At 40.3% G+C, this 27,312-nt stretch overlaps 1 protein-coding gene across 1 annotated transcript in view; it reads left to right on the top strand.

The window, feature by feature from the left end:
• csmd3b (CUB and Sushi multiple domains 3b) overlaps window positions 1-27,312 on the top strand; it is a 321,277-nt gene that overhangs the window by 122,395 nt on the left and 171,570 nt on the right. The window contains exons 12-17 of the mRNA XM_053613516.1: window positions 1,493-1,631; window positions 1,727-1,914; window positions 2,406-2,594; window positions 3,740-3,856; window positions 5,377-5,592; window positions 6,105-6,293. Of these exons, the coding sequence (XP_053469491.1) occupies window positions 1,493-1,631; window positions 1,727-1,914; window positions 2,406-2,594; window positions 3,740-3,856; window positions 5,377-5,592; window positions 6,105-6,293 (1,038 nt within the window). The remainder of the gene's footprint in view (window positions 1-1,492; window positions 1,632-1,726; window positions 1,915-2,405; window positions 2,595-3,739; window positions 3,857-5,376; window positions 5,593-6,104; window positions 6,294-27,312) is intronic.

The raw sequence follows: 27,312 nt of genomic DNA, 5'->3' as shown, positions 1-27,312 counted from the left end.
GAGAGGTTGTGGCATGTAAGAAACCAGACCAAAATGTAAGAATCAGATCAGGCCACACTTCAATTTTTGCGTTTCATTTCCGAAGGTGGATAAGACTACAATAAGTTTTGGTACTACTGCTTATACAATGGCTTAATCTTCATCTACAATTTCTCTTGATCACAAGCGATATCAGAGAAAAATAGGCATATGAATAAACCTTTGATACATTTTCTGTATATCCCTAATGCTAGAAAAGTTACATTGAGTTAACTTGACTCAAATGTGTACAGCATTTCCATGAATTGATAAATTCATTAACTAGCCCACCGGGTAAGCGTAAGTGCTCAATTGCATGCTTAAGTTGTCCAGAAATCTAATTGACTAGGCTTAAAATTTCTTTTTATAAAATATATAAAATATTATATAACCTTTGTTTCTAATTGTAAGATATTTATTATTGTTACCTTGTTTGAACACAATTTTTTGATGGTAAAATTGTATGTATTGTGAAGTCCCAAATACCACGTTACACATGGTGTCACATCTTTTCATTTATCAAGTGCTCCACAAAAATAATTTAAAAAAAGAAAGCTCAAATTCCATATGCAGATAGTTAACTTGTTAGTTTGAAATATGACATGCAACTTTTGTTGATATCATTGCTATGTTCTTTATACGAAAGCAAATTTTGCACAATAGTCAGACTATAGATGCTGGGGTCTACACCACTACGGGGCCTGAACAAACAAGCTACAGTTGACCTAGGACAATGAATGAATATATGATGAATGTACATTGTGTTTATGTCTTTGACAAAAAGTCCTTGGTACAGTATGTTAGGCTGTGTGAGTTGTTCTGTCCTTGCATTGCATGAAGATGATATTAAGTCTGGCTAGCTTTTTTATTTCCTCTCGATATGTTTAATATTGAAGTGACTGTGTGTTGTGTTAAGCAGAGAGTTAAATAGCAGCTTTGCACTGGAATTTAATTTCATCTGTTTCATTAGGGTTTCCACATACCTGCATTTTCCTGATTCTAAGAAGATCAGCTAAGCCAAAACAAACCAAAATTCATCAGTAAAAATTGTTCCACAATCACCCAAACTTGGTCGATGTGCACAGCATGTGCTAGGATTCAGAAAAAGTACTTTGTGCTGTAGTTATAGCATCACAGTGGGTTTTGTCAAAATCTATAAAGGAGTAGGTTGTTAAACTTGCTTGTGCAACTATGAATAAAAAGCAAATAGCCCAGACATGACAACTTGCTACTGACCATGACACGAATACAATAAATCACATCAACCCAATTATGTTTTTTCAGTTTACTTACATTTGGAAATGATGTACACTTTTGAATCAAGTAAACTCACTGAACAACAAATACATTTCTAAGAAATGTTTAACAGATGATTAATTGTTGAATCAAATTTCTTAGCCTCTATAAAACAAGACATTTTTCATACTCCCATCTAAGCTTTCTGTTTATTATTGTACCTTTTCTCTTTCCACAGCTCCTTGTGGCGGTCACTTCTCTGCCCCGAGTGGTGTCATCTTGTCTCCTGGTTGGCCGGGCTATTACAAAGACTCTCTCAGCTGTGAATGGGTCATAGAGGCTGAACAAGGGCGCTCTATCAAGATCACATTCGAAAAGTACTTCATACACACTTATCCGAGATTTTGAAACTTGTGTCCAACACAAAACTCAATGCTTTACAAATTTCATATGCTGATATTTTACTTCCCAGGTTTCAGACAGAGCTGAACTGTGATTTCCTGGAGATCCACGATGGGTCTAATCTTCTGTCTCCATTGATCAGTTCATTTAATGGCACACAGGTGCCTCAGTTTCTGTTCAGCAGCAGCAACCACCTCTACATGCTCTTTACCACCGACAACAGCCGCTCAAACAGCGGTTTCAAGATCCTCTATGAGAGTAAGAACACTGCCAGTTTAACATGGATTTTAAATGATTTGTTGCTAAAACTGCCCATTGCTTGAATGAGGTTTTCATGATCTCGTAAGTAATATAATAGAATTAGTATACCTGAATGAAGAGTATTGATTAATATTAAGTCATTGGTTGGGAATACTCACAAGCATGTAATTTTATTAGACTTAACCTTGTACAGTTAAACAATTTTATGGTTCTTCAACTTGTAACTGTGAGGGAAAGTGTACAATTCAGACATCAAACTGTATTCGCACCTTATCCCAGAGTGCAGTGGAAGCAGAAATCATTCACAGACTATTTGCTATAAAACAATGAACAGTTTCTAGTATGCTTCACTTAGTTTTATCCATACTATGTTGGAGTGCTTCCCGACTTTACAGTCCAAGTTGTTTTTATGTTTAAATATCCATAAATACACCGCTTGACATACAGCAATGATAGGAGTCTGATTATCTCTTGGTCTCTATGTGTAGGTGTGACAGTGGATGCCTACTCCTGTCTGGATCCTGGGATTCCTGTCAACGGTTTGCGCTATGGCCAGGACTTCTCCATCGGATCCACAGTTTCTTTTGGCTGTGACTCTGGCTACCGACTGAGCCATGAGGAGCCCCTGGTCTGTGAGAAGAATCACTGGTGGAGTCACCCTCTACCCACTTGTGATGGTAGGTATTCATCTGTGGTCCATCAATTTAGTAGTAAAAGCAAAAAGAAGTGGATTCCCTAATCTTTTCAAATGAGGTCAGTGACAAAGCAGTTCTAGAAAAAAGGGCGTTGACTACAACAGGCAACAGGCTGTGTTTGTCACATTGCAGTGTACCTGCACACATATTGACACCTCAGGTAAATTGTAGCCTGATGAAAGAGGTTACACATGTCAAAGCTCTTTTGGTAGCCTGTCCTTTCTTTTTCCAATTACGTTATGTTCGCTATTCTGAGGGGACCAAATTAAGACCATGCAATTCAATGGGAGGCCATTAGGCAGTCATTGAAGAGGCTATTTACCGTGATGGCTGCTGCTACTGATAGGAGCTGATTTGCTCACCAGTTTAAGTCATTCAGGAGATTTCTTTAGAAATGTTCTTTTACCTGTTTAAGCCTACAGCAGAGGATGTGAAACCAAAAAACAAGCTTGTTTTGGAGATAGTACTGAATATTATCAGTGTAATGTGAAATAAAAATATAAAAAAATGTAGAGACACTGATTTTGGTATAGATTTAATTTAATCTCAGCTTATTGTTAGATATTCATCTTGACCTATATTATTCAGTAACTACAAAACTAATATTTGGGGAAAGTAATTCTGTACACACAAACAGATCCTTCAAGTTTAAGGTATTAAGGAAAGCCTGTTGATGGTCTACTTTTTAGGGTTCTCCAAAAGCAGGATAAAATGCTTAAGATGTGGAATGGAGAAATATGTTGTAATTACAAATAAAGGGGAAAGGAATAAATAGCCCAGATGAGAGAGCGAGGTCAAAGTGTTGCCCACATTTCTCTTCATAATACGACTCTGTTAGAGTTGTCATTAATTACTGATACTCTGATGATATTGCCTTGGATAGATAAGTGAAAGTGCTCAAGAGAGGGTTCAGTCTCTCCAGTGGAATTGAGAGTGCTACATAATAATGTCTTTGCTTGGCTAATTCATCATTTACTTTCTTTGCTTGTACCTCCATTATCCAAAGAGGATAGTTCGTCAGACAGGTCAATTAGGTCTTCAGTGTCTATTGCTACATATTGTAGTGCAGTGCCGGACTCAGAAGAACAAATGGGAATTGCTGATTATGTGTCTGCTCTGTCATGCAGCACTATGTGGAGGTGATGTGAGAGGACCAGGTGGTACCATTTTGTCTCCGGGTTACCCTGAGGTTTACCCAAGCTCTCTCAACTGCACCTGGACTGTAGAGGTCAGCCATGGCAAAGGTAAATCACACACAGTACACACACATCCTTCAGTCCACTAATTACTATAGTATGTTGTGCTTTTGACAACACTTTTGTATCAGAATTGGGGATATATGAGAATATGGTTTTTTTTTGGTACTCAGTGGAGTCATGGAGCATTTTATTTAGCTCTGTTTGTGTTGGTTGCTGCTATGTGCTGCTAGTAATCAACGCTAAGATGTTTAAGATGTAACTGCGTTTAAACAGTATCTTTAATAGGGAGCCCGAGGATGGCCAACCTGAGCATGTAGAGCAGTATCAGCAATGCTCATTAAAGCATGGTCATTAAAAATGAGAGCAGTGTGCCATGGATTGCACCCTGACTCTCGAGGAAAGTGTAGATCCTGGTGAACAAGAGGAAAGGAAATGTGCTTTTCTGTGAAAAGTTCTCAGTACTCGCAGAGCTGAAGTGATCTCACATGCGACAGTTTCTGTGCTCAACATTCAAGAATACTTTTGTGTGTGTGGGCAATTCACAGTATCTTGCACTCATTTTTAAGGAACACAGATTCTGTTTTTGGAGCCTTTTTATAAGTAAGTAATAACTTATACCATAAGCATGGTATCGGATCAGCACCTGATACCACTATCAGTACTGATGCATCTCTAATCAGAATCTATGAAATCAAAATAATTCAATTTCAGTAAATCCAAAGTAGATATAAAATTCATGAAGACTTGCATTGAATGACCTTTTTTCCATTTTAATAACTCAGTTATTTTCTTTTCCTCATAAAACCATTCACTGCTCATATAACCATTTTAGCCTTTCAACTGTAAACTTAAAATGGCATTATTTACATACTGGATCTTTGACTCCCTGCAAATATAAAATTGCTAATGCATTCACAAACACCTCCCACAAGTCCATTGTATATAGACACTAAAGAACAAATGATGAGACCATCTTTTTCCCAAGCTCCCTGTAGCACATTTCAAGGTGTGTTTGCCTCCAGGTAGCCCACATTAACTCACTGTACTGGATTGTGAACATGCTTTTTGATTAGTCCAATGCTGTGGACATACATGTATGAGTTGGCAAACGAATGGAGAACAAGCTTCTGAGATCTATTAAGCGGTGCTGCTAAAGTCTTCCTGAGGACGAACTGCAGGGAATGCAGAATTAGGTTATGCTCTATGCCCTGCTCTATAAAATATCATTGCACAAGCTTTGAGTTCTGAATAATGAAAGTTTATCTGAATTTTAATTTCCCAGAGCTGATAAAGTATTCAGTATGGAAGGTCATTATGTTTCACAGAAGAATCGTGCAGAATTGAAATGCTCCTCCTTCTGTCTTACACTCTTACAAAAAAGAATAACCTTGGGGCTCTTTAGAAGGGTCTCACCTTCAACATAAAGATAAAGATGTTCCTTTGGCACACAAAGCCTTTTTGTGCAGGTTGAAAAGGTTTATCTGATAAATCTACTCAGATATTACTGGTTTCTTGGATAACTATTGGGTAGTTGATATCCTTGTTGGTTTGGTTTTTCCCAACAGGAGTTCAGTTCAACTTTAACACCTTCCATCTGGAGGACCACCACGACTATCTGCTCATCACAGAGAACGGGAGTTTTGTGCAGCCTCTCGCTCGCCTCACAGGTTCTGAGCTTCCTTCGCCTATCAACGCAGGCCTTTACGGCAATTTCAAGGCCCAGCTGCGTTTCATCTCTGATTTCTCCATCTCCTACGAGGGCTTCAACATCACATTCTCAGGTCTGCCCTGTCTGACACTATCACTAAGGCTGAGTTGACTTGACTATTTAGCACTTTTCACACAACATTGCTCTGTCCTTGCAGACTTGTATAAAACTTTATGAAGTTGTTATTGGTGCGTAACTCCTAATATGCTTCTGGGTACAGGTCACTTCACTTGGGTCTATCATTATAATTAATGGACTGCTATATGCTTAATAGTCAAAGGGCATTATTTTTATGTTCAAAACCAGAGCTTTTGTGCCATGTTCATATTCACTGTAGCTTACAGATCCTCTGTGGAATCACCTGCATTAACTGCTAATGGCAATTTATGCAAATGTACATTTCTAACTCTCCCAGTTGACAGGAGAAACATTGTAATGTAGGCATTAATCATAAAAACCATTTTTTACCTACAATGGATTACTGCTAGTACATAGTGCTATGGAATGCGTAATAAAAAAAAACAACCTTTATATAGATTATAAATATATTATTTATGTTAATCACCTAATGCCTGTGTTACTCAGAGTACAATCTTGAGCCGTGTGAGGATCCAGGAGTGCCACAGTCTGGCCACCGTAATGGTTACAGTTTTGATATTGGGGATACACTTACTTTCTCTTGCAACATGGGCTATCGTTTGGAGGGGGCGCCAGAGATCATTTGCCTTGGAGGGGGCCGGCGCATGTGGAGCGCACCTCTGCCAAGGTGTGTGGGTACGTTGTCAACTGCTTTCATTTATTTCCTTTCCTCAATATTTTCTGTGTATGAGCAGACTGAACCACATGGACTTATCATGTATTACAGAATCCTAGAAAGAAGGAAAATATGACCTAAATCATATCATACAGTATGTTGGGATAGACAAAATAATGAATTATATTAGATTCTTAATTATTTAAAAGATTTGGTAAGCATTTGAATATTAACATTTTTCCAGCTGAATAAAATGTTTGGTTAATCTTTATGTAACTCAGTTAAATCCCTATATTTTTTTTTTACTCTTTTTCGACGTGTGACAGTTGACAAAAATAGCACTGCAGCAGTAAATAGTTGCCCTTGACTTCATGTTTGGTTTAGTCCAGTGTGATTGCTAATTAGCAGCTGCTTCAGTTTCTACTGACTTTTTCTTTCTTTTTTTGCTGTTTTGTTTTTTCTATATGCTTTGCAAAGCTTCAGCACAGCACACTTCAGCACAGAAGTGAAAGTAGCCACTACTTCTAGCAAATGCATGTTTTTTTTTTCTGCTGTGTCCTTTCCTTTTCAATGAATTGGCTTTTCCACTGAGTGAATTTCATTTTATTCACTTTTGGTCTGATTCCAATTTTAGCTGAAAAAGCAGAAATGTAGTTTGCAGTGAATGCTAGCACTAAACCGTAGACGTTTGCATCTGTGTTGAAAGTAGGCTGCTAAATACCAGAAGCTAAATCTCCATGAGCAGATTTTAGTCCATTTGAGCCCCTTTTCATTGCAGCTGGAAAGTCTGTTTGAGAGAAATAGTTTGTAGTAGTTAATGTTAATCAATGTAACCTTTCACATATATAACCAACCATACCAGATTATAGTGCATATTTCCTGAAATACAGATAGATTACATGCACACACACACACACACACACACACACACACACACACACACACACCAATTCAATTTAATTTTATTTGTATTGCGGTTTTTACAATAGACATTGTCTCAAAGCAGCTTTACAGAAATATATAAACACGGTATACAGATATACGTGGCGGATCATAGAAAAAGAAAAAGGTCACTTAGATACTGTGGTGCGAGACCATTTAGTGCCATTAGATTAATAATAGTATTTTATAATCAATGCGAGATTTCACTGGGAGCCAATGCAGTGTTTATAAGATCGGGGTGATGTGGTTGTATCTTCTTGTTCTAGTTAGGACTCTAGCAGCTGCATTCTGGACTAACTGGAGTTTGTTTATGCTCCTACTGGAACATCCAGACATTATGGCATTACAATAATCTAATCTAGAGGTGACGAATGCATGAACTAATATTTCTGCATCATGTAGAACATTATGTTTCTTATCTTAGAAATATTTCTGAGATGAGAGAAGGTTATCCTAGTAATATTATCTACATGAGCATCGAATGATAGACTGGAGTCAATAATTACTCCAAGGTCTTTTACTGCTGCACATGATGAGACAGCATGTACATCCAGAGTTACAGTGAGATCAGAAAGATTACTTCTAGCTACACGTGGTCCTAGTACAAGTGCTTCTGTCTTATCAGAATTAAGTAAAAGGAACTTAGTTAGCATCCAACGTCTAATGTCCTTTACACAATCCTCAACTATACTAAGCTGCTGTCTGTCGTCTGGCTTTGCTGAAACATACAACTGTGTATCATGAGCATAACAGTGGAAGCTAATTCCATGTTTATGAATAATTTGACCTAAAGGTAGCATATATAAAGTAAAAAGCAGTGGGCCTAAAACAGAACCTTGTGGAACACCAAATTTAACCTCGGAATGTGTGGAGAAGTCTCCATTTACATCTACGAACTGATAACGATCGGTCAAATAAGACCTGAGCCAGGAGAGGACCGTTCCCTCAATGCCAACAACATTTTCTAATCTATCAAGGAGAATAGTATGATCTATAGTATCAAAAGCTACACTAAGGTCAAGTAACACAAGCAGCGAGACATAACCCTGATCAGAGGCCAGTAGTAGGTCGTTTACTACTTTTACTAACGCTGTCTCTGTGCTTTGATGAGGTCTAAATCCTGACTGATACATTTCATGAATGTTGTTCCTATGCAAGTACGAGCATAGCTCCTGTGCTACAAATTTTTCTAATATCTTTGAGATGAAGGGGAGATTTGATATAGGTCTATAGCTGGACAGTTGAGAGGGGTCAAGGTCAGGTTTTTTAATCAGGGGTTTAATAACTGCTAATTTAAGTGATTTAGGTACATAGCCAATGCTAAGGGAAGAATTGATATATTTAAAAGCGGTTCAATTACTCCATCCATCCATCCATTGTCTCTATCCTGCATGGGATCATGGGGGAGCCTGGAGCCTATCCCAGGGGTTCCGAGACATGAGACAGGGGACACTCTGGATGGGGTGCCAACCTATTGCAGGGCACAGTTGCACACACACTCACACACCATTCACACACTACGGACAATTTGGAGATGCCCGTCAGACTGGTGAGGACACCAGAGTACCAGGAGGAAACCCCCGAAGCATGGGGAGAACATCCACACACAGAGCAGAAGCAGGAATCGAACCCCAACCCTGGAGCCACCATGCCGAACAGATAACTAATTTAAATTTATTGAAGTCTATTGTGATTTTTTTTATTTACTTGGAATATGCAAACATTATGAAAATGCAAATAGTAGCCTGTTTATACAGTGCATTATTTTTCAAACTGCCCTAATGGAAATACATGAAACCTAGTTTTTTTATTATGAAAAACATTGAAGGCATGATGCATTAAATGCAGCAACTGCTCATAATGAAAAAAGTCAAATATAGGCTATAGAAATATAGAGGAGGCATAAAGTAGGTATGACAGGTGTATTGATTTATTTATTTATTTATTTATTTATTATTATTATTATTATTATTATTATTATTATTATTATTACTACTACTATTGTTGTTGTTGTTTTAATTATTGCTGCTATTAGAATAGATGTATTTCTAAAATATATGAGAGTTTGCTATATTGCAGGAGGTATGATTAACCTCTATTACAGTGTTAGTTCTAAAAAAAAAAAAAAAAAAAACACAGAGAGAGAGAGGTCTGGGTTGATGATGCTTCACTGTGGATCTCCGGTAGACCTGTGGTGGTCAAATATGGTGGTGTGTGGGTTAATCCAATCTGACTGGGGCTGACGGCTAAATCCTATTATGAGAGGATGACTGAATCTCCGGATGCATCCTCATAGTGTAGGTGGGTGCCATGCCAAGGTGTTACGTTTTCCTATAAGCCATATTTTATCATGATGGCTATAATCTAAGCTTGAAACTAGAGCCAAAGTCTTCATGGTCACCTTCAAGTTTCTGCTTGCTTGACATCTGCTTTGGGCTAATGCAGTGATTTGCTCTTGGCACTACACAATCACAGTGGGGATGAGAGTCAGTCATAAAGCATTCATCAAGCACAGACAGCATCTTTTGGAAGTTATCCATGCATATCTGAAGACAGAGGCTAAACAAAGTGACAATTAGAATAATGGTGAACTTTCACAGGTTTGAAACCTGCTGGGCTTTTTTTTTCAGAGCAGGAATAGTCACTGATCATTTTTCACATTACTTGTACATTATTAGTATAATTACCTACATTTTTCATCAGTATTTCATTATTTTGCTCTTTTTCTCTTGCTAATACATGCTGTGCCATAGTACAGGTCTGTGCATGGACATTTTGGCTGAGGCTCAGGTAAAAAGTCTCCCAGTCAGGCAGTGTTCAATTACTCAGACCACTCATGTCACATTTCACCAGTGGTTTCTTAAGGTTAAAATATGAATATGAACCATAAGGGTTAAATATGAACATTGTCTGGCATGCACCAATAGTTCAATTGTCACAAACCTCGAAACGGCACGGAAGCAGGAGCGGGCGGCGGGGGTAGAGCGTAGAATCGGGAAGTTCAAGAACCGTAGTCGTAGGGTAAACAAGGGTCAAGCGATCGGGCGAACAATACAAACGGGGATAGGCAGAAAGCGTAGTCGAGACAGAAAACAAGGGTCGAGGATCACGAGAAACAAACAAACTAGAACGGCTTGGTAACGCAGAGAAACGAGCTACTGAGCGTATACTTCGAGTATAAACTGGGTGAATGACTTCCCTAAATACTAGCGGTGAGTGTGTGTGATTGGTGCCAGGTGTGACTGATCAGAACTCCGTGGATGGTGAGCGCATGCGTGCATGAGAAGTAAGTGTTGCATCTTGGGAATTTGAGTTCTGATCGGACCGGGCTGTGACAGAATCCCCCCCAAAGGGCTCACTCCGGGAGCAGAGTTCTTTCTTGGCCTCCCCCGGGGTCGTGGACCAGGGAGATGAGGATGAGTTGCGTGAAAGTCCTTAGTAAGCTGTGGATCCAGTATATCCTGCTTGGGAACCCAGCACTGTTCCTCAGGTCCATAACCCTCCCACTCGACCAAATACTCCAGCTTGCCCCTCCTGTGTCTAGATTTGAGGATGTTCTTGACACAGTAAGCCGGTTGTCCATCAATTTCCAGAGGGGTCGGAGGAGTTTCAGCTGGTACTTCGGTGGCTAGTGGACAGTTGACAACAGGTTTGAGACGTGATACGTGGAATGAGGGGGAGATGCGGCTGTGTCGTGGCAGTTCCAGACGGTAGGTGACTTCATTGACTCGCTTGAGGATCTTGAATGGTCCAGTGTATCTTGGCGTTAGTTTTTTACAGCTATGAGCTTGTCTCAAGTCCTTTGTGGACAACCACACCCGATCGCCTGGTTGGTAATTAGGGTGTTCTTTGCGGCGGCGATCTGCTTTGTGCTTGTACATGTCTGTGGTCTCTTTCAGACGTCGGTGGGTGTCAGCCCAGACACGCTCACTACGTTCGAACCAGCGGTCAACGGCCGGAGCTGCGGTGGGAGTTGCGTTCCACGGGAACAGTGGAGGTTGGTAACCTAGCACGCACTGGAAAGGGGTGAGATTGGTAGCCGAATGACGTAGTGAGTTCTGGGCATACTTGGCCCATGGCAAAAACTTGCTCCAATCCTCTGGGTTATTGGCACAGAAAGTACGGAGGAATCGCCCCAATTCCTGATTGATTCGTTCAACTTGTCCATTGGCTTGTATGTGATATCCGGAGGTGAGATTCACTGTCACTCCCATCTTGGTCATGAAGCTGGACCACACTCTGGAAGTAAACTGCGGGCCCCTGTCACTGACAATCTCTTCCGGAATGCCGAAATATCTGAACACATGCTGGAATAGAAGTTCGGCTGTCCCGAATGCCGTGGGGAGAGCGGGTAATGGAATGAAACGTACGGACTTGGAGAACCGGTCCACTGTGACTAGAACTGTGGTATTTCCTTGGGATCTAGGCAGGTCTGTTATGAAGTCTACGGATATGTGTGACCATGGGCGTTCAGGTATAGGTAAGGGCTTGAGCCTCCCAGCTGGGAGGGTCCGAGGTACCTTATTCTGTGCGCAAGATGAACAGGACGTCACCACCTTGTGTATATCTCCCTCCATATTGGGCCACCAGTACTTCTCTTCTAGGAGATGGTGTGTGCGTTGTGTCCCTGGATGCCCTGTGCCGAGTACCGTGTGTGCCCAGATGATGAGTTCTTGGCGGTACTCCTCGGGTACAAATAGTTTGTTCGGAGGACACTTTACAGGTACTTGTGACTGGGGAATCTGCTCTAGCTCATGGTCCAGATCCCACTCTAGCGCATTGATAATACATGAAGGATGAATGATGTACTCTTCATGCTCGTTGACACGTTCTGTGTGGTCGAGACGAGACAGAGCATCAGCCTTTGTGTTCTTGGACCCGGGTCTGTAGGATAAAGTGAAATGGAACCTGGTGAAGAATAGGGCCCATCGGGTCTGGCGGGGTGTGAGTCGCTTTGCAGTGCGAAGGTACTCCAGGTTCTTGTGGTCTGTGAAGATGACAAATGGATGTGTAGCCCCCTCTAACCAGTGTCTCCACTCCTCCAGCGCTAACTTAATTGCCAAGAGTTCACGATTTCCCACATCGTAGTTTCTCTCAGCGGGGGAAAGTTTTCGCGAGAAGAATGCTACCGGATGGAGCTTTGGCTTCTCTCCAAATCGTTGGGATAGAATGGCTCCTACCCCGGTCTCTGACGCATCCACCTGCACTATAAACGGTCTGGACGGAGCCGGATGTTTGATGATGGGTGCAGTAGTGAAGGCTTTCTTGAGTTTGTCGAAGGCGGATTGGGCAGTTGAATTCCATGACAGACGTTTGGGTTTCCCCTTTAGCAAGGACGTGAGGGGGTTGGCGATGGCACTGAAATTTCTGATAAACCTTCTGTAGAAGTTCGCAAACCCCAGGAACCTCTGTAGTTCCTTGATCGTCGAGGGTGTGGGCCAGCCTACTACTGCCTGGACCTTTTCCTGGTCCATGGAGATCCCTTCGGAGCTGATGACGTATCCCAGAAACGCAATGGTGGTTCTATGGAATTCGCATTTCTCAGCTTTAACATATAACTGGTGACGGAGCAGTCGTTGTAGAACTTGGCGGACGTGGTGAACATGTTCCTCCCGGGAGTCAGAATATATCAGAATGTCGTCGATGTAGGCGATCACATGGCGTCCCAGCATGTCACGTAACACGTCGTTAATCAGACATTGGAAGACCGAGGGAGCGTTAGAGAGCCCATACGGCATGACCTGATACTCATAGTGGCCTGAAGTTGTGCTGAACCCATTCATTCATCTCCCTCTCGAATCCGGACCAAGTTGTATGCACTGTGTAAGTCCAGTTTCGTGAAGATGGTGGCAGTGCGTAATTGTTCCAGAGCGGCTGGTACTAGAGGTAGTGGGTAACGGTACTTGACGCAACACTGGTTTAGTCCTTGGTAGTCGATGCATGGTCGTAAACCTCCTCCCTTCTTCTCCACGAAGAAAAACCCAGCGGATGCTGGAGAAGTAGATGGTCATATATACCCTTGGTGCAATGCCTCCTGAATGTACTCCTCCATGGCCCTTTGCTCAGTGACCATTAACGAATAGACTCTCCCTCACGGTGGTGTAGTGCCTGGGAGCAAATCGATTGCGCAGTTGTACTCACGATGAGGAGGTAGTCCGCTAGCCTTCTTCTTACTGAATACTTCAATGAGGTCGTGGTAAACACTGGGGATCAGAACGTTGTCTGCCTTGTCCGGGCTCTCAATGGATGTGGATGCTAAGGAGATCACAGGGACTTGAAGACAGTGATTGATGCAGTGAGCTGACCAGCTAGTGATCTCCCTTTGATTCCAGGAAATTTGTGGATTGTGATGTTCGAGCAAAGGAAGACCGAGAACCACTGGATGCCGGGCTGTCACAATGACATGGAACGTAATCTTCTCCTGATGAAGAGCGCTGGTGCAGAGATTAATAGGTTCGGTACAGTGGGTGATTAAGCCATCTCCAATGGGGGCCCCATCAATGGCTTGGACACGGCGGGGGTTGCTGAGAGGACGAACGGGGATGTTATATTGGAGTATGGTCTCTTGGTCAATGAAGTTCCCCGCCACTCCAGAGTCGATCAGAGCCTCTAAAATACAGGAAACACTTGAGTAACCCAATATAACGGGAAATACGAATGCAGACTGGACTGAGTACTGGGCAATGGGTTCTAAACTTACCCCTGGCTGAGGTTGTCTGGCAGTTTTGGTTTCCCCTCGGGTAGAGCGCTGTTTGAGAGGGCATTGTTGCACGAAGTGGCCCCTCTCGCCGCAGTAGAAACAACAATGTTCACGGAGCCGTCGTTCTCTCTCGTGCATGCTCACCCGGGTCTGCCCCAGCTGCATGGGTTCACTAGGGCTCTCAGATGCTGGTGCTTCCGCCTCGCTGCGTAGGGAGCAGCGGCTCCGTAGTAGACGATCCAGGCGGATAGCTACGTTGATGAGTGAGTCGAGGGTCAGCTGATCATCGCGGCACGCCAGCTCCATTACGATATCAGCATTTAATCCCCGTCGAAACATAGCTTTTAGAGTGGGTTGATTCCATCCGCTCCTAGCAGCCACAGTACGAAATTCAAGAGCATAATCCGCCACACAGCGTGATCCCTGCACCAAGGACAATAAGTCCTCCCCAGTCTCCCGGTTGTCTGGAGAGTGATCGAATACAGTGCGGAAGCGTGATGTCAGCTGCTCATACGTGCTGATACCATTCCCCTCCTGTTCCCATTCCGCGGTAGCCCAGAGGAGAGCTCTCCCGGTTAAAAGTTCCATGAAGTGGATTATCTTCTGATTCTCCGTCATGTCTAGGTACGTGGAAAAAAACAGGGAGCACTGGAGTAAAAAACCTCGACAGCGTGCCGGATCTCCATCATACTTCTCCGGCGCTGGAGTGGAAGGTAAGCGTGGGGTCGGCGCTGTAGAAAGTTGCGCGGCTTGGTTTAGCCGAGCTACCTGCTCAGTCAGGTGGGCAAGACGGTGATCATGTTCGCTAATCATCCGGCCATGTCCCTCAATGGCTTGCGGCCAACGATCTCCCGCTGCTTCCATTGGAAGGCGAAGTATTCTGTCACAAACCTCGAAACGGCACGGAAGCAGGAGCGGGCAGCGGGGGTAGAACGTAGAATCGGGAAGTTCAAGAACCGTAGTCGTAGGGTAAACAAGGGTCAAGCGATCGGGCGAACAATACAAACGGGGATAGGCAGAAAGCGTAGTCGAGACAGAAAACAAGGGTCGAGGATCACGAGAAACAAACAAACTAGAACGGCTTGGTAACGCAGAGAAATGAGCTACTGAGCGTATACTTCGAGTATAAACTGGGTGAATGACTTCCCTAAATACTAGCGGTGAGTGTGTGTGATTGGTGCCAGGTGTGACTGATCAGAACTCCGGGGATGTTGAGCGCATGCGTGCATGAGAAGCGAGTGTTGCATCTTGGGAATTTGAGTTCTGATCGGACCGGGCTGTGACATCAATGACATGACATTTGTACTAATTTACTGTAAAATTACAGCATTTGACAGACAATCTTATCCAACTCGCAGAAATGCTTTATAGTATATATCCAAAATATTTTTTTTTTAAGTCTTGTCTGTGTGCTTTTCATACCTCCCCAAAAGATTTTTTGACACTGAAAGTATTCTTAGTCCGTGATCTAGTGAGCCAGTATCAGAATGTATTTATACAGTAGATAGAGACTTCAAAGCACTTCTGTAAGTCGCTCTGGATAAGGGCGTCTGCCAAATTCCATATGTAATGTAAATATCCTCATGCTAGTACAAATAGGCAAGGATCTATGAATACAATCAAGTTAATAGCCTGTTAGAAATGAGTCAGTACGTGTTAGTACTCCAATAAGTCTCTTTTTTTTTTCTATTCCACCGCCTGTGTGCAGTACAGAAAAGAGTCTTGATCATGTCATGTACCTTGAGAGATGGAGGGTCATGTTGAGCTAGTTGTTTGTGTAGAACTTTGTTCAGAGCAGGTTTGTAAGGAAGGTCTGTTTTTGCATTTTTTGACAAGCATCAGTGTTCTGAATTGGATGCAGGCAGCTACAGGTAGGCAGTTGATGTAGCGCAGCAATGGGGTGATCTTGCAGAGATTTAAAAACATGTGATGCAGCTGTTTTCTATATCCGTTCTGGAGTAGGAATCTGATCGCATGTTGGGTAAGACCTCCCAGGTGCGAGTTGCAGTAGTCCAAGCTCAAGATGACAAGGAACTGAACAAGCGCATAAGTGGCCTCTATGGAGAAAAGTGTCTAGACCCTCTTATTATTTAAAGGAGAAACCTTCAAGACTGAGTCTTGTTAGCAGTGTGAAGAAAGAATGATAGATGGTAGCTTGGCCAGAACAACCCCAAGATTTATCACCTAAATCTCTTTATATCAGATCATTATGGGGTACTGTGGACAGATAAATTGTCTCAGATTCCTAGTGCTTGTGATATGTTTTACCTTTATGAATCACTCTGTAAAAGTTTACCACAGATAGTTTATCTTATAGACAAAGTTCTGAATAAGAAGACCATTAAATATCCAAAGGAACCTTGAAGAAATATTTGTTAAGAGTTCCATCAGCAGTCATAGTAAGCCCCTAAATACTGTAAGCCCCTTAAATGTGGGGTTTTGGAAATATGTTGTGTATTACGGTATTATATTGTTTCTCTGATTGTATTTTACATTTGAGAAATACTATACCAATAATGCTACATGATATTAGTTGAATTAAACTGAATGGACAAAGAATCACTATAAACCATGCTCATTTGTATATAGTTGTCTTGGTTGAATGTAAAAGGTGTTTGGTTTTTGCTGGTTACTGAAAGTCATGCTTGGTCCAAGTGGGTTAGAAGCTTATTGCTGGGCTTCAGTTTGCATTTTGTCAGGAGAGTCTGTAAAGAGAAGATCACTTGAACTTTAGTGGTCGGTAGCATTTGAGGGTTTCCTCGAACTTTGTCTTTATGATTCCCGAGCAGCATTTTTATTTTGCCGCAACCGTCTTGCAGAGTTAACACATTCAATTGATTCATACTAACTTTAAAATTCACTGTGGTCTTGCTTTGGGCTCTCCTACATTTGTTTGTGAGAGCTTTCCCTAGAGCTGGATTGACCATGGCTTGTGCTGCAGTTGAGATGATCCTCTTGTATGAAACATGCATCTTGTAAGCAACATATTTATAAGTGCTGGTGCTGTACTAACATATTAGATTAGCTAGTACATCTTAAATGCAAATGTAAAACACACTGTGGATTTAAAAGGCATGGAAATGATTTCGAGGCAGAGAGAAAGCGTGTGTAAATCACATTAGTATGACAGAGCGTTCAACTATTCTGTCCCTCGATTTTCACATTCCTAAAGGAAAAATATACCTTTTTTGGTATATGGGGACAGACTGTAGCTAATGCCGAAGGCGATAAGAATAAGATAAAAGATGTAACACCTCAAACTCTTTCTGTTCATAAGGTAATTCCAGTAGGATTTATTCTGAACAAAGTTACACTGACCAGATTTATGAGTTGTTTCCAAAGATTATAGTGAATCTGATGGTGAGAAACAATAGATAGTTTTCCTCCTTGTTAACTTTAATTCATACCTCCTGGATTAATCTTTGAGGCTGTGCAGTGAGTTGCAGTATAATCTATCTATTATAAGGCCATTAATCAAATTTAGAGCCCATCAGGCTCCTGTAAGAGCAAAGTTAGATACAGTACTGGTAGTATGTCTCAAATTTGGGATACAACATGCAGTATTGTATATTAGACTTGAAAGGAATTTTTTAGTATTTTGATTTTATTGTCAACTATATCAGCTTGAGTAAATTAATACCAAGGCTCACTTAGAGACATGCTTTACATTTTATTAGTGGACCAATAAATTGTGAAAATCAATACTTTGTATATGGCAAGACAAGAAATAAGTAGTAGAAGTTTCCTTTTTTTATGTTTACAGTGGTAACTGTGCAGTAAGAACAGGCTGTCATACTATAGCATGTGTATGTCCAACTATGTGTTATTCTACCGAATGATGTATCACTACGTTTACTTAATATAGCCTCAGGCAGAAGCAAAACCATCACAGCACACTCTATTCAGTCAAAGACAGATGAGATATAATTATAGTTGATCACAGTGACATGTCTATTGGGCAAAGTAGATTGGTGTGATTTGGTGGGTAAATTGATGGATGCATGAAAAACAAAGACAACACAAACAATGGCTCACCATTTAAGAGTAGTGGAAGTAGGTTAAGACCGAGTCTTACTTTTAACCACAGCGAATTGATGCAATGTGCAGATCACTTGTCGTGATGTAAGATTCTCAGTATGATAATTCCTCTTTGTTTCTTTATGAACTGTGTCAACTTGTGTAGGAGCAAACTATGTGCTTCTTGCTTGTGAGATTAATGTGAAATATTGAGGCTGCGTGGAGCTTTATGTTCTCATTTACATATTTATTCGATAAATAGTGCTGAGAGAATTTAAAACCAAACCCAGTGTACTAAGCTAGAGGCAGGTACAAACAAATCCCATCAAAATAAACTAATGAAGACAAAGAAATTCACACACTTTTTGTGTGCATATTTTATAAATGTTCCTTCATTATCACAAATAACAAACTTACCAGATATTAATAGTGAAACAAATCCAAATTATTATGGTTCAAATGTTTGTATTTTGCTTTGTAAATGCTTTACAAATGATTTGTGCTTTGATTTTTTTTTTCTAATAACTTGTATACCTACTTTGTGCCTTCAGCCTAATTTTCACAATTTAAATTAATAGAAAACAGATCAGTCACATGGAATAAGAAAGTACACCCCTACATTTATCGCACCTTCAAATCCATAAAATTTGAATCAGTTGTTCAAGATTGGGTATCAGTGATTAGAACCTGATTAGGGAGTGCAGGTGGAACCTGACTTATTTATACCCCTCTCATATCTAGTGTCTGGTGTTCCATTTGCTATTGAGGTGTGTGGTGTCATCATGCCAAGATCTAAAGAGGTCCGTAAGGCCTTCAGAATAAAGGTTGTGGACGCCTATGAGTCTGGCAAGGGATTTAAAAAGGTCTCTAAATTATTTAAAATACATCAATCCACTGTAAGGAAAATAATATACTAGTGGTGCAGATTTCAAATGACTGCCAGTTTGTCCAGGACTGACCATCCCAGCAAATTCAGCACAAGAGCAGACTGTATGATGCAAAAAGAAGATTTCAAGAACCATAAAATTTCATCACAGGATCTGCTATAGTGCCCTGCCTTGCAGTAGTTTGTGTCAAAGTGCATGCTTCTACAATCAGAAAGAGATTGCACAAATTTGACGCATGTGCATGTGAAGCGTGCCAGGAAAAAGCCTTTGCTGTCTAAAAAGAACATTAAAGCAAGATTACAGCCAATGAGCATATAGGCAAAGACCAGGAATAATGTGCTCTGGACAGACAAATCAAAGATAGAGATGTTTGGTGCTGACCAAAGACAGTTTTTCAGGAGAAGCACCTCATACCAACTGTGAAGCACGGTGATGGAAATGTTATGGTTTGGAGTTGCTTCGCTGCCTCAGGGATCGAACAGCTTGCATTCATTGATTTAACTATGGATTCTGCATCATATCAAAGAGTGCTTGAAGATAAAGTGAGGTCATCTGTCAGAAAGTTGAAGTTGAACCGAAAGTGGACCTTTTAACAGGAAAATGATCCTAAGCACACTAGCAAATCCACCAAGGAATGTCTCAAAAAGAAGAAATGGAGGGTAATGGAATGGCCTAGTAAAAGTCTGGATTTGAATCCCATTGAAATGTTGTAGGGGGATTTGAAACGGGCAGAACATGCAAGAAAACCCTCAAACATCTTGCACCTGAAAGAATATTGCATGGATGAGTGGTCAAAAATTCCAGCAAGCCGATGTCAGAGACTGGTGGGCAATTATGCAAAATGCTTACAAGAAGTTATTTCTGCTAAAGGAGGCAATGCTAGCTTCTGAGGCCAAGGTTGTACTTACTTTTTCCCAAATAAGAATATCACATCTATTGCTATTTCTGTTGAATAAATAATTGAAAAAGCAAAATTTCCTTGTGGTTTTGTTCAAGTATATAAACTTTATTAATTTGTACTGTTTCAAAGATGTTTAAATGTTTGCTTGTCACGTCACACACGTGTGTGTGTGTGTGTGTGTGTGTGTGTGTGTGTGTGTGTGCACTTAATCACAGGAACATATTTTGGTAACTACAACTATTCCTGAAAAGTACCTATGTACCTACATAGATGAGCCAATCAACATGTGAATCTGGAATGATTGACAGATACGCAGGTGTTTTGAACTCCTCAATATTAACTAACAATCTTGGAAGCCCTGCCCCTTCCTCTCTTCTCACATATCTCCTCTCATCTCCTCTCAATTTTCCAGCTTGAAAGATATGCTTATGTACTGAAATGTGTTGAAAATTAGTTTTAAACCCCCAACCAATGCCCCCTAATTTGAGAAAGTTGTAGAAGGTAAACATAGTTTTTCAAAATAGTGTAATAGATGCAAATTTGAGTACCACTTTAATTTGAGGGCATTAAAACCATTCATTTGGCAGGCATGTAGGCTCCGTAAACGGGAATTTGGAAAGGTACTTCTTAACCGTTTTGAGTACAACTGGACCCCTAGGACTTTAGCTTAGGGACCTTCAATTGCATGCTCTTACCACAGGTACACTGCTTCTACAGCTGGACAGCAGACTAGATTTCTCAATATGTACTGTTAGTAATGACAAAAAAATAACTTCGGTTAAAAAATACCACAGTAGACTGATATTGGTAATCCAATTCGCTTCTTCTCTTTTTCATGTAAATACAAAGCAATATACTTCATAAAATCTTTCATGCCATCTCAGTAGTTTTGACACAAGCCTTACCATATTTTTATGTTGTTATTTATTTTTGGTTGATCAAACCAAATGTATTAATCTTCTTGGTGTTGATACATAAATGATTTATTAGATGCATAGATTGTCTGTATGCACTAATGCCTTTCTTGAGTGTTTCATGAACAAGAGCTGTCCTGGAGAGTTTATTTAGGGACTACCACTGGATCAGAGTGATCCAAAATACAGAGAAGATGCTCACAGGCACAGAAAACAAAAAGCTAAGGGATTTCAGATCGACGCCCAGAATAGAAGGTGCAGTCCTGTTTTGCACTCTGAGTATAGCTGAGCAAGACCTTGTATTCCCTCTCATCATCTCTCTCTGTTATGTTCTTGTTGTTGTTGTTGCTGCTTCAATTATATTTTGCACTTACTGCTCACTGTGGTAAAATGCACATACAGCAGAAAGCTTTGCTCTCTTTATTCCATGGGGGAAAAGCCTTCTCCTTTGCCTCTATACTCCATTGAGATAATTCAATTCAATTTTAATTGTATAGCGCTTTTTACAATAGACATTGTCTCAAAGCAGCTTTACAGAAATATCAACATGGTATACAGATATTAAAGGTGCGAGTTTATCCCAACTGAGCAAGCCACTGAGTGGCAACGGTGGCAAGGAAAAACTCCCTAAGATGTTTTAAGAGGAAGAAACCTTGAGAGGAACCCGACTCAGAAGGGAACCCATCCTCATCTGGGTAAAAGATAAGATAAGATAAGAGCCCAGCACTCCTCTAATCAGTGTAATTGGGTTACACTGTAGTTATCGTGAACTTTGGGCCTATCATGCTCATGGAAAATGTCAATATTGCCCGATTAATATTCAATCAGCTGGCAGCATGTCTGTGGAGTGATGGCTTTAGTGTGGTATCAGACTCCCCTGGTAGCAGTGGCCCATTTCTCCCTGGCATTGAGCAGTTTACTTTTAATTTCAGGGTAAAGGGATGACAAAAGGACTTCCATTGATTACCATCAAGCATAAATGTCTGTGCCAGCTTAATCCTGCTTTAATGCTCAATGAAGATCAACACGGTGGGGTAGGGAGGGGAATAAAAACAGCAATGGGAGACATGGAGCCAAGTGTTCAGTGTAGCTTTCAAATCAAGCGTACATTACGTGTTGGCCACATAGATGCTGGTCCTCTGTGCCATCTGTCAGAGTGAAAAGGGAGGTGAAATGCCTTGTTAAAGCTGATGTAACAACATGATAGAAAGACTTATGTGCACTGTGTGTGTGTGTGTGTGTGTGTGTGTGTGTGTGTGTGTGTGTGTGCATTTATGCCTGTTATTGGCCACTGTGTGTATATGAGATTTTGTATGATTATAGAAGCCCAGTTTGCACCTGCTCCCTAGCACATGCACACACTTAAATGTACACAAGCATAGACACAAATGGACACACACACACACACACACAATTGCACCGTTTTCCTCAGTGCAGTGAGAACAGGTGTGATGTGTGTGGAATTTAAATCAGGCTGTAGAACCCAGCTTGCCTGATTATCTGTCTGGGAAATTTTAACATTTGACCAAAAAGCACTGCATTGCAGATTCATCATTTTTCGTTCCCCTTCATTTTCCTCCTGTGAACCACAAGGTTATGTTCCATCATAATACACTTTTTTTTTTTTTCAATTGCACCTGTGTTCCTGTAACTTTCCAAATTTATTTGTTTCCCCCGAACACCATTTCAAATAAGCTTGTTTTGCACATTTACAAGGGCTTATGTAAATTTTGTTCTCCTAATGAAACACCTAGATTTGTACTGGTTTAAAACATCATACTAGTTTAGTAAAGAGCCATGTTGCTGTAAAGGGTGTTTTATGCAGAAAAGGGCAAATATTGTCCTGAGTGTTTATCCTGATTTTCTGTGTCGACATGATAACTGCTTTGATGCAGTAGTTACTGCTGTTATACTACTACTGCTACTACTACTGCTGATACAACTACTACTACTACTACTACTGATACTACTACTACTATTACTACTGATACTACTACTACTGATACTACTACTACTACTACTGATACTACTACTACTACTACTACTACTACTGATACTACTACTACTACTACTACTACTGATACTGCTACTACTACTACTGATACTACTACTACTACTACTGCTGCTGATACTACTACTACTACTACTACTACTACTACTGCTGATACTACTACTACTACTACTACTGCTGCTGCTGATACTACCACTACTACTACTGCTGATACTACTACTACTACTACTACTACTACTGCTGACACTACTACTACTACTACTGCTGATACTACTACTACTACTACTACTGCTGCTGTTACTGGTGCTACTGCTACTATACTGCTACTACTGCTAATACTAATACTATACTACTACTGCTACTATACTACTACTGCTGATACTAGTACTATACTACTGCTACTATACTACTACTGCTGATGCTAACACTATACTACTACTGTTGATACTAATACTATACTACTGCTTCTACTGCTACTGTTACTGCAGCTACTGCTACTATACTACTATTGCTACTACTGCTACTACTGCTACTATACTACTACTTCTGCTACTATACTACTACTACTGCTGCTGCTGTTACTACTGCAAATATACTACTACTGTTGATACTAATACTATACTACTGCTGCTGATACTGCAAGTATACTACTACTGCTGATACTAATACTATACTACTACTGCTGAAACTGCAACTATACTACTACTGCTGATACTGCAACTATACTACTACTGCTGATACTGCAACTATACTACTACTACTGATACTGCAATTATACTACTGCTGCTGATACTGCAACTGTACTACTACTGCTGATACTAATACTATACTACTACTACTGATACTGCAACTATACTACTACTGCTGATACTGCAACTATACTACTACTGCTGATACTGCAACTATACTACTACTACTGATACTGCAATTATACTACTGCTGCTGATACTGCAACTGTACTACTACTGCTGATACTAATACTATACTACTACTACTGATACTGCTACTATACTACTACTACTACTGCTGCTATACTACTACTACTGATACTGCTACTATACTACTACTACTACTGCTATACTACTACTACTGATACTGCAACTTTACTACTACTGCTGATACTGCTACTATATTAGTACTGCTGATACTGCAACTATACTAGTACTGCTGATACTGCTACTATACTAGTACTTCTGATACTGCAACTATACTGCTACTACTGATACTGCTACTATACTACAACTACTACTACTGCTGCTATACTACTACTGCTGATACTGCTACTACTGATACTGCTGCTATACTACTACTACTGATACTGCTACTATACTACTACTACTACTGCTGCTATACTACTACTACTACTGCTACTATACTACTACTACTGATACTGCAACTTTACTACTACTGCTGATACTGCTACTATATTAGTACTGCTGATACTGCAACTATACTACTACTGCTGATACTGCTACTACACTAGTACTTCTGATACTGCAACTATACTAGTACTGCTGATACTGCTACTATACTAGTACTTCTGATACTGCAACTATACTGCTACTACTGATACTGCTACTATACTACAACTACTACTACCGCTGCTATACTACTACTGCTGATACTGATACTACTGATACTGCTACTATACTACTACTACTGATACTGCTACTATACTACTACTACTACTGCTGCTATACTACTACTACTGATGCTGCTACTATACTACTACTACTACTGCTACTATACTACTACTGCTGATACTGCTACTATATTAGTACTGCTGATACTGCAACTATACTAGTACTGCTGATACTGCTACTATACTAGTACTTTTGATACTGCAACTATACTACTACTGCTGATACTGCTACTATACTAGTACTGCTGATACTGCAGCTATACTACTACTGCTGATACTGCTACTATAATAGTACTACTGATACTGCTACTATATTACTACTTCTGATACTGCTACTATACTACTACTACTACTGTTACCATACTACTACTGCTGATACTGCTACAATACTACTGCTGCTGATACTGCAACTATACTACAACTACTACTACTGCTGCTATACTACTACTGCTGATACTGCTACTACTGATACTGCTACTATACTACTACTACTGATACTCCTACTATACTACTACTACTGCTATACTATTACTACTGCTACTGCTACTATACTACTACTACTACTGCTGCTATACTACTACTGCTGATACTATACTACTACTACTGCTACTACTGCTGATACTGCAACTATACTACTACTACTGATACTGCAACTATTCTACCACTACTACTGCTGCTATACTACTACTGCTGATACTGCAACTATACTACTACTGCTGATACTGCTACTATACTGCTGATACAGCAACTATACAAGTACTGCTGATTCTGCTAGTATACTACTGCTACTATAATGCTACTGCTGATACTGCAACTATACTTCTACTGCTGATACTGCTACTATACTAGTACTACTGCTGCTATACTACTACTACTACTGATACTGCAACTATTCTACTACTACTACTGCTGCTATACTACTACTGCTGATAGTGCAACTATACTACTGCTGCTGATACTGCTACTATATTAGTACTGCTGATACTGCAACTATACTAGTACTGCTGATACTGCTACTATACTAGTACTTCTGATACTGCAACTATACTGCTACTACTGATACTGCTACTATACTACAACTACTACTACTGCTGCTATACTACTACTGCTGATACTGCTACTACTGATACTGCTGCTATACTACTACTACTGATACTGCTACTATACTACTACTACTACTGCTGCTATACTACTACTACTGATACTGCTACTATACTACTACTACTACTGCTACTATACTACTACTGCTGATACTGCTACTATATTAGTACTGCTGATACTGCAACTATACTAGTACTGCTGATACTGCTACTATACTAGTACTTCTGATACTGCAACTATACTACTACTGCTGATACTGCTACTATATTACTACTTCTGATACTGCTACTATACTACTACTACTACTGTTACTATACTACTACTGCTGATACTGCTACAATACTACTGCTGCTGATACTGCTACTATACTACAACTACTACTACTGCTGCTATACTACTACTGCTCATACTGCTACTACTGATACTGCTACTATACTACTACTACTGATACTCCTACTATACTACTACTGCTGCTATACTATTACTACTGCTACTGCTACTATACTACTACTACTACTGCTGCTATACTACTACTGCTGATACTATACTACTACTACTGCTACTACTGCTGATACTGCAACTATACTACTACTACTGATACTGCAACTATTCTACCACTACTACTGCTGCTATACTACTACTGCTGATACTGCAACTATACTACTACTGCTGATCCTGCTACTATACTGCTGATACAGCAACTATACAAGTACTGCTGATTCTGCTAGTATACTACTGCTACTATAATGCTACTGCTGATACTGCAACTATACTTCTACTGCTGATACTGCTACTATACTAGTACTACTGCTGCTATACTACTACTACTACTGATACTGCAACTATTCTACTACTACTACTGCTGCTATACTACTACTGCTGATAGTGCAACTATACTACTGCTGCTGATATTGCTGCTATACTAGTACTGCTGATACTTCAACTATACTAGTACAGCTGATACTGCTACTATACTACTACTGCGTATACTGCTACTATACTGCTGCTACTATAATGCTACTGCTGATACTGCAACTATACTTCTACTGCTGCTACTGCTACTATACTAGTACTACTGCTGCTATACTACTACTAATGATACTGCAACTATACTACTACTATTGTTGCTATACTACTACTGCTGATACTGCTACTATACTGCTGATACTGCAACTATACAAGTACTGCTGATTCTGCTAGTATACTACTGCTACTATAATGCTACTGCTGATACTGCAACTATACTAGTACTACTGCTGCTATACTACTACTACTACTGATACTACAACTATTCTACTACTACTACTGCTGCTATACTACTACTGCTGATACTATACTACTACTGCTGATAATGCTACTACTGCTGATACTGCTACTATATTACCGCTACTACTGATACTGTAACTATTCTGCTACTACTATTGCTGATACTATACTACTCATGATAATGCTGCCACTGCTGATACTGCTACTGTACTACTACTACTGCTACTACTGCTGATACTGCAACTATACTACTACTGCTGATACTGCTACTGTACTACTACTGCTGATACTGCTACTATACTACTACTACTGATACTGCTACTATACTACAACTACTACTACTGCTGCTATATTACTACTGCTGATACTGCTACTACTGATACTGCTACTATACTACTACTACTGATACTGCTACTATACTACTACTACTGCTGCTGCTATACTACTACTACTGATACTGCTACTATACTACTACTACTACTGCTGCTATACTACTACTGCTGATACTATACTACTACTACTGCTACTACTGCTGATACTGCAACTATACTACTACTGCTGATACTGCTACTATACTACTACTACTACTACTACTACTGATACTGCAACTATTCTACTACTACTACTGCTGCTATACTACTACTGCTGATACTGCAAC

The sequence above is a fragment of the Ictalurus furcatus genome, chromosome 24 (genome assembly GCF_023375685.1).
Source record: "Ictalurus furcatus strain D&B chromosome 24, Billie_1.0, whole genome shotgun sequence".
In the NCBI taxonomy this organism is placed as follows: Eukaryota; Metazoa; Chordata; class Actinopteri; order Siluriformes; family Ictaluridae; genus Ictalurus; species Ictalurus furcatus.
Note: the sequence above shows the minus strand (reverse complement) of the source record. Positions and strands in the feature narration are given on the sequence as shown.